Below are 15,754 nucleotides of genomic sequence, written 5' to 3'. Positions count from 1 at the left end.
GAGCGCCGGGCAGGTGGAGGGCAGCCCGGGAGGCGGTTCCGTGCGTGGCGGGGCGAGTCTGTGACGCGCAGGGAAGGACACGCTGTAAGGAGCCGCAGGGAGCCAGGGATGGTTCTAGAGGGCTCAGGGGTGGGGGGAGGGGGGCGCAGGGCCGGCACAGTGCCCCCCCCCCCCCCCCCCCCCGGGGTAGTGAGCTGCGGAAGCCGGTGGTAAGCCTCGTGTGGAGAGGCTGGGGCTTCAGGAAGGACCCCGCGGGCCGGGGTGCCGAGCAGGAGGGGCACCGAGCGAGCGTCCCTCTCAGCCTTGCAGGACCTGGAGCCCCAGCAGCTGCTGCTGTTCGTGCAGTCCTTCGGCATCCCTGTGTCCAGCATGAGCAAGCTGCTCCAGTACCTGGACCAGGCGGTGGCCCACGACCCCCAGACGCTGGAGCAGAACATCATGGACAAGAGTGAGAGCCAGGGACCCCCCCCACCCCCCACCCCCGACCATGTGCGGCATACCCCGGCGAGCGTTAGGGGGCAGGGCGGCACTCCCGGCAGGAGGTCTGGCCTGGAGCCCAGCCGCCCTGTCCCAGTACCGCCTGGGTGTCAGCGCCTGCCGGGGTTGGAGGCGGGAGACGCTGCGGGGTGCACTCGGCCCCAGCAGGCCCTTCGTGAAACGTCCCGCGGCTCAGCTCCGGAAACCTCTGGGAAGCTCGGGCCTCGGGAAGCCGGGGCGTTGGGCGGGGGGAGGCGCTTGCTCCCGCGGGCGCGGGGACGTAACCTGGCTGCTGGCTCCCAGATTACATGGCTCACCTGGTGGAGGTTCAGCATGAGAGAGGAGCGTCCGGAGGCCAGACCTTCCATTCCCTGCTCACGGCCTCCCTGCCTCCCCGACGAGGTACTGCCCGACCCCGACCCACACCTCAGCACGCGGACCCGGGGCACGCTCGTCCCGGGCGGGTATCTGACATCCCACCTGAAGGCCCTGCTCCTCCCGGGCCTCCGCCGGCCTGAGTGCACCGGGGGGCGTGGGGGGCGAGGGCCCCTCTGCGGGGCCTGCTCTCGGGTGCCGGGCCCGCGCTGGACGCCAGCTGGAAAGAGTCACCCGCTGAAGCCCGTTCCCCTTTCCGCGCAGACAGCGCCGAGGCGCCGAAACCCAAAAGCAGCCCGGAGCAGCCTTCGGGCCAGGGGCGGACCCGGGCTGTGACCCAGGTGCGGGTGCTCGGCCCCGAGGACGACTTGGCCAGCACAGTCCTGCAGGTACCACCACCGCCTGGGACGGCCTCTCCAGAAGCGGGGCACCCCGGGCTGCCCGGTCCTTCCTCCCGCCCGGAGAGAGGGCCGCCACCCCAGAGCCCACATCCAGATGGGGAGGGCTCCCCGGAGCCAGCCGCCCGGGTCAGAACCGCGCCTCCCTCCCCGGCGCTAGACGACCCTGGCCCGGCCGCTTGGCTTCCCGGCTGGAACGGAGCCTGAAAACCCACCTCAGGTGGGTTGTCTGGCGTGTTTCACTTGAGACTGGCCCCGGGGGCCCGAGCGCTGAGGGCCGCCTTGCCGTGCTGCGCGTGGGCATCGCTCGTGCTGTGCGATTTCGCCCGCCGGAGCGGACGCCTGTCCAGGGTCGTGCACCGTCGTCTGCGCTCGGAACGGTCCTGGGAGCGCTCGCTCCCTGGCCGCCGCCGCCGTGCCTCCTGCCCCTAGGGCTTTCCCCGTTGCAGACACGTGTGTGCACGGCGAGCCCCGCAAGCCCGGGGCCTCCGTGCCACGTTCTCGCCTCCCCGAATGGTGACGTTCCTGCGGAAGGCTTGCGTCTTCCTGCACGAGCAGGCACACGCTCTCTCTCTCTCTCTCTCTCTCTCTCTCTCTCTCTCTCTCTCGCCGGCTGCTTCCGCTCTCCCCCACCGGCCTGCCCTGACGCCCCCCCCCCTTCCCTCTGCTCCAGATCTTCCCGCTGAGCCCGGGCCCGCGGTGGCAGAGCTCCAGCGCCCGCCCCTTCGCCCTCGCGCTGCAGCAGGCCCTGGGCCAGGAGCTGGCGCAACTCCGCCAGGGGAGCCCCGAGCTGTCCGGCGTCACGGTGCGCCTCCTGCAGGCCGTCGCCACCCTGCTCGGCTCCCCGCACGGCGGGGCCCTGGTGATGTCCATGCACCGGAACCACTTCCTCGCCTGCCCTCTGCTGCGCCAGATCTCCCAGTACCAGGTGGGCGCGTGTGCGGCAGAGGCCTGGCCCGCGGGGAGTCACGCGCGAGGGTTGCTGCACGCGTTCCGGGGCCCGGGGCCTCGGCCTTGAGTCCACCCTGAGTCCCGGGTCTTCCGCAGAGCTGGCCCCGGCCCTGCCCACCGGCTGCCCTCACGCCGTCCCTGTGCGGGCCTTCGTCCTCGGCTTCCCAGGGCAGGGAGGGAGCTGGCGGCTGCAGAGCCGGGCGTAGAGCCCCACCTCTGTTCGGGGAGGCGCCCCAGTAAGCCGGGGGCGGGGGTTCCCGGTCCACGTCTGTCACCCCGACTCGGTGACCCTGCCGAACTTGCTCATCTGCCCGCGTCCATGCGTGCTGTCACTCGTGTGTGCGCTCGTGGGGCGTTTCCTCTTCCTCCCCGAGCCGCAGCCGGGCCGGTTTGCAGACGGGAGAATGGCTCGCCGGCTGTGCGGTTTGGAAGGGTCGGAGGTCCCGGCTCTGAGCTGCGGGTCCCCCCCCACAGCGCTGTGTGCCGCAGGACACCGGCTTCTCGTCGCTCTTCCTCAAAGTGCTCGTGCAGATGCTGCAGTGGCTGGACGGCCCCGCCGGGGAGGGCGGACCCCTGCAGGCCCAGCTCAAGCTGTTCGCCGCCCAGTACTCGGCACGCCGCAGGATCAGCGATGGTGAGGGCCTCGGGCTTGCTGCCCCTCCCCTGGGGGCAGTGGGGAGGGCCCAGTCCGTTTGGGGGTGTCAGCCGTTGGGCTGTGTGGGCCCTGCGTGGGCGTCAGCGTGGACGTGGCCCAGGGATTGGAAAACTGGGGCTGTGGGGAACAAAGCGGGAGCCTTAGCGGGAAGTCGGCGGGGGGGTGGGCCGGGGAGGCGGGCAGGCTGGGGAGCGGGGACGGGGGCCTGCGCCACACCCCGGGTCACACGCACGCCTCCCTGCAGCACGGAGTGGGCTCCTGCGCCTCGCCGAGGCCTTGGCGTTCCGCGGGGACTCGGAGGTGGTCAACTCTACTGTCCGGGCCGTGGTCGCCACCCTCAGGTCGGGGGAGAAGTGTGGCGTGGAGCCCGAGCTCGTCGGCAAAGGTAACTCGGGGCCGGGCACTGTCAGAACCCCCAGCCTGGCTGCCGAGCCCAGAGGTCCCTCTCCTAGGTGCCCCGAAAATGGGGCCTGTGGCCAGGAACGGCGGTCCGCCGGAAGGCTCCTCCCCTGGCCGAAGAGCCCTGGCCTGTCTGTCCCAGAGTCAGGTGGCCCGGGGCCCGCCCGTGCCCGTCCCTGGAGCTGGAGTGACGTGGAACACGCTCTTTTCCCCGCAGTCCTCCGGGGCCTGATTGAGGCGGGGTCGCCCCACCTGGAGGAGCTGCTGGCTGCTCTCTTTGCCACCGCGTCCCCGACCTGGAGGCCCGTGGCCGTGCTGAGCTCCCTGCTGCTGCAGGAGAAGGAGCCCCCGGCCCCGGGGGAGCCCGAGGCCGACAGCTGCAGGTGGGCCGGCAGGGCTGGGGGGCTGCTGTGGCCTGCCCGCGCCACCCCCCACCTCTCCCCACGTCCACCCACCCCCGCCCCAGGCCAGCCGTTTCTGACCCGGCCCTGCATTCCCTTCAGCCCGGAGACCGTGCAGCTGGGACCCTGCTCCGGGCTCCTGGTTGACTGGCTGGAGCTGCTGGACCCTGAGGTGATCAGCAGTTGTCCCGACCTACAGCAGAGGCTGCTCTTCTCCCGGAGCAAGGTGGGCTGCGCACGGACCCGGCTTTCCCTCGGTCCCAGCGGAAGCCCAGGCCTGACCTTCGTCGGCCCCGGGGTGGGGGGGTGGGGGGGGGGTTGCCCCGTCCCCTGTGAGCACTGACTGCAGCGGTCAGGTCGGGTCGCTGGGGCGGGCGGGCCAGAGTGGGACCGGCAGTGCGTGGCCCAGGGCCTCGTGCAGGGATGGGAGGCACCGCTGGCGAGCCTCATGGAGAGCAGAGCCCAGCTCCCCGCCCGGGATGGGTCCCCAAGGAGGCTGTGGGGCCTTGCGAGGGGGGGCGGGGAGTCTCAGCGGTGATCACCCTCGTCCGTCCCCGAGCCTCCCGAGGTGCTCCTGCGGCCCGTGGCGGTCTTTGGACCAGCTTCTGAGGTTCTGGAGCAGGAGGTGGGGATCTGGGCTTTGTCGTTCTGTTCGCGCTCACTGTCCCCAAGAAGCCGGTCCGGGCCAGCACACGTTCTGGCTGTGGCGACTCCGGCTGGACCCCACGTGGCCGGGACTGCCTCCCAGGCGGGGGCTCCGGGTCTCGCTGGGAACGGCCTCCTCCCTCTGCTTCCCGGTGGCTCGAGTGGGGCGTCGTCTGCTGACCCTACTCGGCAGAGGACGGCTGGCCGGTCAGCCCAGGTGTCCTTCCTCCGCAGGGCAAAGGTCATCCGGGCCCCCAGGTGCCATCTTTCCGACCCTACCTGCTCGCCCTCCTCACTCACCAGTCCAGCTGGTCCACGTTGCACCAGTGTATCCGCATCCTGCTGGGCAAAAAACCGGGAGCAGAGGTGTGTGTGCCCTCCCCCCCCCCGCCCTTCCCTGAGGGTCAGGCAGCGTGGGGGCGGCATTGAGGGGCCTCTGGACATCTGATCCCGTGCTCCCCACCGCGCCTGGCTTCTTTGGGTGCCTGGGGCTCTTACCCGGAAGGGGGCCCTGCGGTGGGTCTCACCACCCTGGGGATACAGACACCCTCCCCCCGCCGTCCAAGATTCCCCGCCCCGGGCGTCCACCGGGGCAGACGGTCAACAGACAGAACGTCCTCTCCTCGGAGGGTGTCCGTGGCTGCCGTCCACGCCACGTGCAAGGGGTTCCAGGTGCCGGGGGTGGGCAGGGCCGTTCGTTTTGCTGGTGTGAGATGCGGGGAGGTCAGGTGAGGCGGGGTGGCCCTTACCTAGAGAGCTCATCGGGAAAGACGTCCGTGGTGCACACTTTCCACCGCCGGTCACGTCCTGCCCTTCGTTCTCTCGTCGCGACGGTGGTTTGCATTCTGCACCTGGAAACCGAGCCAGAGCTGCTGCGCCCTTGCAGGTTCGACCCTTCGGCGTCGCTGGACTTCCTGTGGGCCTGCATCCACGTGCCGCGGATCTGGCAGGGAAGGGACCAGCGCACCCCTCAGGCAGGTGTCGGGTGGGGCGAGGCCCGCGCCAGCGCCTCCGCTCCGGCCTGGCGCTGACGGGCGGTCGCCGGTTGCAGAAGCGGCGGGAGGAGCTGGCGCTGCGGGTCCGGGCGCCGGAACTCGTCGGCCTGGCGGAGCTGATCCTGGCGGAGGCGGAGGCCAGAAGCCAGGACGGGGACGCCGCCGCCTGCAGTCTGCTCCAGGCCCGGCTGCCCCTGTTGCTCCGCTGCTGTCGCGGGGACGACGCGAGCATCAGGACGGTGACGGCGCACCTGACGGGCTGCATCCAGCAGTGGGGCGACAGGTGAGCGGGCCCCCCTCCCCGGCCGCGGGCCCCGAGGCTGCCGCCCGCGGAGCCCCGTGCGCCCAGCAGCCGCGCCTCGGTCTCTTACAGCGTGCCGGGCAGGCGCTGCCGGGACCTGCTGGTGCAGCTGTACCTGCAGTGGCCGGAGTTGCGGGCGCCCGTGCCGGAGGCCCTGCTGCATAGTGGAGGCGCCACGGGCAGCAGCACCTGCAAGGTGAGCGGGGCGGGGGCGGGGGGCGGGGGCGAGCCCCGGCGGCGGTGAGTGCTGAAAGCCTGCCTCGAGTGGGACGCTCCTTCGGGCCCCCGAGACCCTGCCCGGTGAGCGCCCGGGCCTTTGCGCTCCCCGGAGCCTCTGTCCGTGGAGCGGCGACGCACGCTGCTCGTGGGCCACCTTGCACTCCGCGTGGTCCCGAGAAGCGGGTGTGCTTGGCATGCGCAGATGGCTCGCTCCTTCCTGGGCCGTGGGGTCGTCCGCCGCGTGGCCGGACCCGCCCGCTCATGTCCCCCGCCCACCGTGGGCCCCGGGACCGTCACGCGGCACGGCCCGTGTGCGGTGCTCGCCTCCGCTGCCTTGGGCAGATACGCGGCGGGGGCCCAGGCATCCGGCAGGCCTCCCGTTCCTGCCTCCATGGCGGGATCTGTCACCTTCGTGTTTTCAGCACGACGTAGGGAAATTGGTTCCTTCTAACCCCGTTTCGTTCGCTTTTTTGTCCGTGTCACTTTGCAGAGTTGAGATCGTGTTTTACGCACCGTGTTGCTTTTTTATCTCAATGTACCACTTTGGCGTTTAGCCGAGGGTGTCTGTTTTACGTGGAGGGTGACTGAATTCTGTGTGCGAGGCTGTCTGGAAGCTTTGGCTCCGGCCTGTTTGACGTGGCCCCAGAAAGCACAGGGGGACAGCTTTCCCGGGTCCGCTGCGTGGCCGGGGCCGGGTGTGGGCCTTCTGCGGGTGGCCCCTGACCCTCACCCCGCCATCCCCTCAGCTGGACGGCCTCATCCACCGCGTCATCACCCTCCTGGCAGACACCAGCGACTCAAGGTCGTCAGAGAACAGGGTGGCCGACGCTAACATGGCCTGCCGGAAGCTGGCCGTGGCCCACCCCATCCTGCTGCTCAGGTGTGGGCGCCCGGCTGCGCTCTGGGGGCCCCGGCAGGGCGTCTGGTGGCTCCTCGCGTCCTGCCTGCGCTCGGGTGGTTTAAGAGCGGGCTCTGCATCTGGAAGCTGCCGGCCCTCGTGGCCCAGTGGCGGCCGTTGGCTTCTTCCTGGCTGAGCCGAGTTTGAGCTGGGAGGGCCCGGGCACAGCCCCAGAGGCCGGGTCAGGACACACAGCACCTCGTAGACCTGGAACCCGGTGGGACGGTCAGGGTGGCCAGTTCGGCCCCTCAGGGCGTGCCCCGGAGCTTGTTAGGGGTGGGCCCCGGTGTGGCCCAGGCCACCGACGGATGGGCGGGTTTCGGCCACCCACCACCCACGAGCACCCTTCGTCGCCCCCAGGCACCTGCCCATGATCGCTGCGCTCCTGCACGGCCGCACCCACCTCAACTTCCAGGAGTTCCGGCAGCAGAACCACCTGACCTTCTTCCTGCACGTGCTGGGGGTCCTGGAGCTGCTGCAGCCGCAGGTGTTCCAGAGCGAGCACCAGGGGGCGCTGTGGGACTGTCTGCGTTCCTTCGTCCGCCTGCTTCTGGTGGGTCTGCCGCCAGCTTGGGCCGCCTGCCTTTCACCGCTGGTGGTGGGGCTCCCCTCAGGCCGGGGGGCGCCCCCGGGCCAGGCCCGTGTGCCCTTGTTCCTCCTCTGCCCACTGGCACCCCCACGGCTCCCACCACCCTCCGCCCGCTTCTGCCCTCACAGCCTGGCCAGGCCTGACCTGCCTCCGTCCCCTTCGGCCTGAGGCTGTCGGGTGAGGGCTCCTGGGGCCTGTGGGAGGGCAGGGCTGGCCCGCGTCACCGCAGCAAGGGCAGGGCCAGGCCCCCTACCCGGTGGCTTCTGCCCCCCACCCTGGGCACCAGCTCCCTGCTGCTCGTGCGCCTGGGGACACAGCTCGTGTTCTGCAGCCGGGGCTCAGCACAGCCCTCTCTGCGGCCTTCCTGCCTTCCTGGGGTCTGTCGTCCATCTGCTTTCACGCTCCAGCTAGACGTCTGCCTGTCCACGCTGGCAGTTCACGAACGGCAAGGCCGTTTTGGAGACTTGAGCGTGGCGGCCGGCAGGCGGTGGCGTTGCTGGCGTCTGGGGGTCCGTCCTGAGGCCTCCAGGGCAGGTGTGGCGGGCAGGGTGGGGGCGCCGCAGCTGTGAGCACCCGGCTTCCGCTTTGCAGAGCTACAGAAAGTCGTCCCGCCACCTGGCACCCTTCATCCACAAGTTCGTGCACTTCACCCACAAGTACGTGACCTGCAACGCCCCGGCGGCCGTGTCCTTCCTGCAGAAACACGCGGACGCACTGCAGTGAGTGTGTGTGTGTGTGTGTGTGTGTGTGTGTGTGTCCGTGTCCGGCCTGCACAGGCTCTGGCAGGCGAGGGTCCAGCCCAGCCGGAGGGAAGGCTGTGGGAGGGCAGTCAGTGCTCGGGTCGGGGGGGGGGGACGGGGGGGTCCCCGAGGCAGGGTGGTGGCTGGGAACGGACGCTGCTTGAGGGTTGGAGCCCGGTGTGGGGACGGGTGGGGGCTCCGGCCGAGTCCCACTTCTGTTCTGAACCCACTCCCGGAAGTTCCTTGCCTCCTCCCACACCCGCCCATCCCGCCCCTGTGGCGTCTTCCTCACGGAGAACCTGTGTCCTCCCCAGCGACCTGTCCTTCGACAGCAGCGATCTGGTGACTCTCAAGTCCCTCCTCGCAGGGCTGAGCCTGCCCAGTAGGGACGGCAGAGCCGACCGGGGCCTGGACGAGGAGGGCGAGGGTGAGTGGGCCCCGCAGGGGCGCTGCCGGGAAGGGGCTGGGGCTGCGGGGCGTACAGGGGCAGCTGTGAGGGAGCGGGCGGGCCCCATGCCCCAGGCGGAGTCTGTCGCTGGGCTCTGAGCGCTCGTGCTGCCCCCAGTTTCGCCGAATCATTTGGTGGAGTTTGTAGAAACGTCTGCTGTGGGGCCCGCGCGTGCCTTTATTGGGCGCCCGCTGGGTGCCAGGGCTGCGGCGGGGCGGGTCGCCACTCCAGCCTCGAGGTCACGCTCAGGCAGGTGCAGAGAAAACCCGCACTGGGTGTGGCAGGTGGCAGGTTCGGGCCGGAAAGTGCCATCTCCCGGGCAGCTCCCAGCGGGCTCACCGCCCCCCGTTGAGTGGGTGCCCGCTGTGTCCCAGGCAGCGTGCTCACCCCGGGGCAGCGGCTGCAGCCTCCACCCTCCCGTGGGATTCCGCGGGTGCTTGGCAGGGACGGCCCCGCTTACGCGCAGGGTCCGGAGCCATGGCGATGAGCGCCGGCAGGCCTCGCCTCCGGGCGGGTGGGTGCTCCCGGCCCGGGTGGCTCTGTTTCCGGCCTGAAGGCACCGACTTCCCGGCTTCCAGATGAGAGCTCGGCCGGCTCCCTGCCCCTGGTCAGCGTGTCGCTCTCCACTCCTCTGACCGCAGCGGAGATGGCCCCCTACATGAAGAGGCTCTCCCGGGGCCAGGCCGTGGAGGGTGAGTTTGGGAGCCTGGCTCCTGCAGACCGGGGCGGCCCTGTGGCGGGCGGGGGCACCCGTCGTGGCCCCGTGGTGCCCTGGGTCTGACGGGACACCTGGCCCTCCAGAGGCGCGGGGTCCTTGCCGAGGGGGGAGCCGGGCTCTTTCCTCAGGGGCTTGAGGTGGGGACGGGCCGCCCTGCCGGCAGCCTCACAGACTGCGGATGCGGTGGAGAGCGGGGACCCCAGAGCCGAGCGGCACCCGCGGAGGGCAGGCCTGAAGGGCCGGCGGGGAGCAGAGGGGCTGGGTGGCCGCAACGGCTCGGGCTCCCGGGCACGCTGTGGGGCGGGTGCGTGTCTGGGCATCAGCCGACCGGAGCAGAGCGGGGTGTGAGGGGCTGGCCGCCACCTGGCAGCAGGAGTGTCTTGGGACGGCCGGTGACGGGCAGTGGGGACGGCGGTCCCAGTGGAGATCCCTGGCCTCCTCCCTCTGCCGGACGAGGGTCGGGGGTGGCGGGGTCGCGGTACTTCTGGATGCTTCCTTGTCAACGGTGCCTACAGCGTGGGGTCGGCCTGATGGAACTGGGCGCCAGGTGCTCTTCACCCCGAGGCGCTGGGGGCCTCCCAAGCTCACCAGGCACCAAGGGTGGTGTGGAAGGTTCCAGAGGGCACTGGTGCTAGCGTTCTGATAGGCTGCACCGCGTCTGGAACACCACAGCTCTCTCTGTTGGAACCTGTGCAGAGACCAGACCGGGGACCGGCCAGGGTCCTGGTGGTGTCCTTGCTCGGCCCCTGCCTGGCAGGCGGGATGGGGGACGGTGCGGGCTGGGGCTCCTGCCTCTGGGCTGCGTGGGCACACAGAGGTCCCCGCCCGGGTCCAGCAGCCGAGGCCTGGCCCTCACGTGCTCCCTCTGCCCACTTAGATCTGTTGGAAGTTCTGAGCGACATAGATGAGATGTCTCGGCGGAGACCGGAGATTCTGGGCTTTTTCTCGGTGAGGGAGCTGAGGGCCCGGTCAGCCTTCTGTCAGAAGCGGGTCGCCGCGGGGATGGGGGCAGCCCAGGTGTGAGCCTGGCCCTGCCCCAGGTGCTCCCAGGGAGCGGGGAGCCCAGCCTCGCTCTGGGAACCTATGGTCGGCCGGCCGACGCCTCCCACCTCGTGTTACAAGGCCGTGGGGGTGGGGGCTGGGGGAGCAGGGTCCCCTGCCGACCCTCGCTGCTGTCGCTGTCCTGAGGCCGATGGCCGAGAGCCTGGGGACTGGCAGTCTGAGCTCCCGTCACGCCCCCACCCCTGCAGACCAGTCTACAGCGGCTGATGAGTTCTGCCGAGGAGCCGTGTCGCCACCTGGCCTTCGGCCTGGCCCTGCGCTCCATCCAGAACAACCCCAGGTGAGCCCCGGGCCTGCCCTGACCCTGCTGGTCGAGGGAGCCCCGGACCAGACTCTCGGGGGTCAGTTAACCCCTCCGGGGCCTGGCCGCGGGCTCCAGGGTGGTCTTGGGCGCAGGGGGGAGGCGTCTGTCTGAGCGCGTGTCTTTGCAGCATCGCGGCGGACTTCTTGCCCACGTTCATGTACTGCCTGGGCAGCCGGGACTTTGAGGTGGTGCAGACGGCCCTCAGGAACCTGCCAGAATACACCCTCCTCTGCCAGGGTGAGTCCCGACCCGGCCCACGGGGAAGCGGGCGCCCTGCTTCCCACAGCCCGCTGCCCGTCGGGACCCTGACGTCCGTCCCGTGTCGCCCACAGAGCACGCGGCCGTGTTGCTGCACCGGGCCTTCCTGGTGGGCATGTATGGTCAGATGGACACCAGCGTCCAGATCTCCGAGGCCCTGAGGATCCTGAACATGGAGGCGGTGATGTGAGCCCGCGCGGGGGCCCGTCTGCTGGCCGCCCGGTGGTTCCGGGTCAGGGAGGGCGCCGAGCCAGCGCCGGGCCCGGCAGGGGCAGCGTCCAGGGCCCGCGGCCCCGCGCAGGAGGATGCCGCCGCCCCGGCGAGCCTCGGAGAGGGGCTGGATTTAAATAAAACGTTGTGAATTACCTGAGTGTCGGCTGCCTGGTGCTCGCCTCCCTTGAGACGCCTGCGGGTTGAGCGGGGCGGGGAGGGGGAGCCCGCCCGCCACAGCCCCTGCTCCCTGCTGTCCTGCTCCACCTGTCCGGCCCTGAGCACTTCTGTCGGGTAGGAGCCCCTGGGCCGAGGCTGGTCCCCTCGCTCCCCAGAGGGGCCACAGGCCCAGGACCCTTGGCTGAGGGCACCAGGGCTGGAAGCCGGTGCCGGCCGAGCCGCCCAGAGCGTCCCCACCCGCGAGTGCCCCCCCAGGGAGCTGCGGGTGCTAGGCTGGGCGCCCTGCCCGAGAATGTGGCCCCAGGGGCCCTGAGGGGCAGGGGCAGCGCCCCATAAAGTCGGCCCCACCCCCTTCATGCTTATCAGCAGCACAGATACCGCCCCGCCTTACCCCTACCCACTCTGGCTCCCCACCCCTCCTCACCCCCTAGCAGGCGCCCCTGCCCGCTTGTGCTCCACTGGAGCCACCAGGGGGCGCCGTGGCCAACAAACTGACCCCAAAGGTGCTGGGCTGGGTCAAGGAGGCGGGAGGCAGACGTCCAGGCTGAACTTCCGCCCCTGGAGGGAGACTAGCCCTGGGGAGTGTGAGAGTCACCTCCTTGCCCCGGAAGCCCCTGTGCCCCAGCCTGGCCTCACTTCACCCAGCGGACAGCGGCAGTGCCCCTCCCGGTGTGGAGAAGGCTGGCGTCCCGCCCCTTCCCGGAACCCTTGCTCCCAGCACCCAGCCTCCCTGGTCCCAAGCTCCCGGAAGTTAGCATCCCAGCCCCCACCCAGTGCAGCCCTGAGACCCCAGAAGGGCGGCCTCCGAGGCGGCACCCCTCCCCCAACCCCGACTGGAGAGGGCACCCGTTCAGGCTGCTGGGACCCTCATGGCCAGAAAGCCCCATCAACAGCATGTGACCCGGAGCCCCCGCAGGAGGGTGGGACTCTCCCCCATCAGAACCGCGGCACCAGGGTGTGTGAGGGATCCCAGGAGGCAGAGGAGGCTCTCGGGGGCAGTCTCTGGGCCCCCTCCCTGCCCAGTCTCACCAACCTCAGGGCCTAAGGTCAAGGCCCCCGAGGGAGATCAGGTCCGGGCACAGCCTGGGCCCCTGTCCGCCTGGGCTGCCTCCCCTCCTGGTTCTCTCAATGGAACAGCAGTGTCGGCAGGTTCTGAAACCTCCCGGTGGAGAAGCGCGGGAGGCAGGGGCTCCAGCAGCCGCGAGATCCCGCCCTTGTCCCCCAGCGTGGCAAAGACCAAGGGTCCCCGCGAGGGAGCGGGCGGGCAGGCCGGGCGTGTGCAGTGGCCATGGAGGTGGGGCTGCAGGGGGCCTGGGCACGCGTGCGGGGCCCGTAGGGGACAGCGGGCTTCGAATCAGGTGTGCAGTTTCCGCCATCACACGGAAGGTGCTGCTGAGATGCTGGCTGTTACCTTCGGCACCGGTCTCCCCTCACCCGCCAGGAAACTGAGGCACTGGGGTGGGCGACAGGCCAGGTCTCTGGTGGGGCTCCAGCTGGGCTGAGGGAGTGCTGGGGGCTCAAGGGCAGAGTCGGTGCCCCTGACCCTGGCCGCACCGCCCGTGGAGCCCCTGGAGTGTGGAGGTGGACGGAGGCCAGGCCTGCGCCCCGGTGCGGGGGTTGCGGTGTCCCCCAGCCCACGGCTGTGCGGGGCAAGTGCTCGAGGGAGTGGAGGTGTGGGGGCCGGGTCACCTGCCTGCTGGGCCCCACCCCCAAGCTCCAGGCCCGAGTGGGCGGGGCTTTGTCAGCACAGGCTTAGTGAGACCCCTGAGCTCAGCCCAGGTAGGACCTCCGGGTCCTGTGCCCCCTACCCCGGGTCAGCACCGCTGGGCTCGGGGCCTGCTTGCCGCCTGTCCCTCCATGATGGCAGGGCTGTGGCAAAGGCCCACGGGCCGCCTGTGTGCTCCTCCCCAGCCCGCAAACCCGGGCTCCCCGCGGGGGTCCCCTCGCGCGCACTCAGTAACCAGAGGCCCGCCGAAGGCTGGACCGGGTTTGGGGAAGGGGATCCTTGGGTGTCAGGGAGGTGGCGGGGGGGACAGTCCTGGGCCTCTCTGGGCCTCAGTTTGTCTCTAGCTGACGGGCTGCAGAAACCCAGCAAGAAAATGGAGGCTACCTGAGCGGAGGTGTCCCACGTGAAACACGTGGTGGCGGGCACAGGCGACAGGGCATCTGCTCCCCGATGAGGGGATCCTCCCGGCGTCCCTGTGACTGCTGGCCAGCGTCCAGGGGGCTGGTACCAGGCACCGTGACTGGGTGACTCCAGTGGGGGCGCCCGTGGGGCGGATGGTCCTGGCCCTTGCACACGCCAGGCTTTTCCACTTCCCCCGGGGATGGTGCCAGCCACAGAGGCGGCGTGGGGGCCTGGCGTCCACTGTGTGGGCCTGAGCCTGTGTTCACGGCACTATCTCCAGTGGCCGCACTGCAGACTTGGGACACCCGAGCCGAGGTCCGGCAGGTACAGGTGTGGAATCCACGCAGGGGGGCGGGAAGTGGGGGCGGGGCCTGTGGTCCCTGCCCGTCTGTTCTGGGATCAGTGAGGGCCAGCGCTGAGCCCGGTAGTGAGCTCCCCATGGCTGGGGCCAGTGTGGCCCGGACAGCTCTGGGACTCCACAGGAGTCCAGCCCCAGACTCTCGGCCCCCTTCAGTATAGGACAGAGGATGCCTGTGCAAAGGCCGGGCTGGCTGCAAGGGCTGCTGGTCACTGGGCTTCCTAAGGCAGGTGGGAAGGGGTGGGGCCGGGTGAGGCATTGCCATGGTGATGGTTTCAGGTGCTTCCCCAACAGCTTCCAAACAAAACACCTGGTTTCATTTTCAGTCCCGGGAAGGGGCGGGCCCTGACCCACAAACACGCCCTCGTCCTGCAGGCCAGGGGCAGAAAGGCGCGGGCAGCCCAGATCTCTCCCCACGAGGCTCCCCGGGGCCCAGATCTCTCCCCACGAGGCTCCCCGGGGCCCGTGCCCCTGTGTTTACCCTGGGAAGGCTGGCTTATGCCCCCATTTCGCAGATGAGGGCCATGAGGCCCACGCAGGGCAAATCCGCTCCTGTCGAGGGTCAGAATCATCTCTCCTATTTCCTTCTTCAGGGCACCCCAGAACTGACCCGGATAGGTCCAGCCGGGCAGAGGGAGGGTTATTTCAGGTGTCGGAGGGGGGACCTGTTCCCCCGGGACCTGTTGGGAACACTCTGGGGGAGGCCTGTCCAGTTCCCTCACCAACCAGACCCCGGTCCCGTGCCCGGCCCAGACTGGGCCCCCAGAGACCAGAGGTTGGATCCCACAAGGCCTATGCCAGGGGGAGTCTGGAAGGGTTCCTCGGAGAAGGTAGAATGTCACGTGGGTCTTGAAGGATGAATAGGAGTTTTTGAGGTGAGGACTCAACTTACCATCCTGTAGTTGGGGCCACAGGGTTCTCCTCCTTTATCAAGTGTGAGTGATGAGCCCACAGCCCTGGTTTTCTGCCGGTGCCCTCCTGGCCTGGAGGGGACTGTGGGGCTTTTTGGTGTGGAACAAGGGCGGGGCCTGCACATGGTGGGGCTGGGGGGACATTTGTGCAGGAAGTGGCCTGGCCCCAACTGTTCCAGACGGAGCTCAGGCCCTAGGAGGAGCAGTCAGGGGGAGCAGCACACCCCAAGGTCACAGGGCCACACGCAGAGAGGGGACCTGGGTTGGCGCAGGACTTCCCACTGGAGGGCCCAGGGTCCCTCTGACCGTCTGATGGCCGACAGCCACCTGCTCTGCACACCTGGGCCGCTGCCACTGTCCTCAGCCTCCTGCTGGCCTCCCGAGGATTCGGAGCTGGAGCTGGGGTTCTGTGGAGGGGCCGCTGGGTCGGAGACCCTCTGCTCCCCGGGGCAGCGTTACAGTCGGATCGCAGCCCCGAGGGCCTTTGCGATGGCAAAGCGTGTGGCCGCGGGAGCCGAGGGGCTGCCAGGTCAGAGGCCAGCCCCGGAGGACCCCCGGCCCCAGGAGCTCCTCACCCTGGATCTGAGTTCCCCTGCCTGGAGCTCGCCAATCCTGCTCCCTGGAGGCCCCAGCCCGGGGATGGGCAACACCTGTGGCACAGAGCGTCCCGGGGTCTGACGCCAGCTCAGCCCTTGGGCTGTGGCCTTGGGCAAATCCCCCCACCCCCGCCCGGCTCCACATCTCTGAAATGGGCCTGCCGGTAACACCCAGGGCTCAGGGTGGCCCTCGAGCAGCGTCCTACCCGGAAAGTGCTCAATAAATGACCCGTTCCGTGAACAGAGACGTGCTGTGATCCGGCCAAGGACGCACAGCCATCAGAGGCGGGGCCGGGCTTCCGTCGGCGGCGGCCGGGTGCTGCTGCCTGGCCGCCCCCACCAGCCCCTGCGTGTGCTCTGTTTACCAGGGGCCGGGCGGGCCGGGCCTCATTACAAGAGGCTCCTATAAATGGCGTGAGGAGGATTAATAATGTATTTATAACACATCATCGTGGTAGCCGAAAATGATCTATAAATGTGCGGTAAATGTTTTATAATGTTTTTGTAACCCGTTATAAATGATAAATGGCGGGCTATA

The 15,754-nt window shown here is 69.6% G+C and overlaps 1 protein-coding gene across 1 annotated transcript in view; it reads left to right on the top strand.

The window, feature by feature from the left end:
- Positions 1-11,198, top strand: part of INTS1 (integrator complex subunit 1) — a 29,705-nt gene extending 18,507 nt beyond the window's left edge. Inside the window, 22 exon segments of the mRNA XM_043559529.1 lie at positions 302-448; positions 781-879; positions 1,117-1,241; positions 1,924-2,178; positions 2,676-2,835; positions 3,101-3,241; positions 3,473-3,638; positions 3,759-3,882; positions 4,536-4,649; positions 4,651-4,667; positions 5,188-5,275; positions 5,353-5,579; positions 5,670-5,793; positions 6,563-6,696; positions 7,075-7,267; positions 7,895-8,022; positions 8,358-8,470; positions 9,070-9,183; positions 10,087-10,157; positions 10,460-10,551; positions 10,703-10,812; positions 10,908-11,198. Coding sequence (XP_043415464.1) covers positions 302-448; positions 781-879; positions 1,117-1,241; positions 1,924-2,178; positions 2,676-2,835; positions 3,101-3,241; positions 3,473-3,638; positions 3,759-3,882; positions 4,536-4,649; positions 4,651-4,667; positions 5,188-5,275; positions 5,353-5,579; positions 5,670-5,793; positions 6,563-6,696; positions 7,075-7,267; positions 7,895-8,022; positions 8,358-8,470; positions 9,070-9,183; positions 10,087-10,157; positions 10,460-10,551; positions 10,703-10,812; positions 10,908-11,023 — 2,858 coding nt within the window. The 3' untranslated portion in view covers positions 11,024-11,198.
- The last annotated feature ends 4,556 nt before the right edge of the window (positions 11,199-15,754 follow it).

Source organism: Prionailurus bengalensis, chromosome E3, assembly GCF_016509475.1.
Source record: "Prionailurus bengalensis isolate Pbe53 chromosome E3, Fcat_Pben_1.1_paternal_pri, whole genome shotgun sequence".
Taxonomy (NCBI): Eukaryota; Metazoa; Chordata; class Mammalia; order Carnivora; family Felidae; genus Prionailurus; species Prionailurus bengalensis.
The sequence above is the reverse complement of the archived record's forward strand: the minus strand, read 5'-3'. Positions and strand labels throughout refer to the sequence as shown.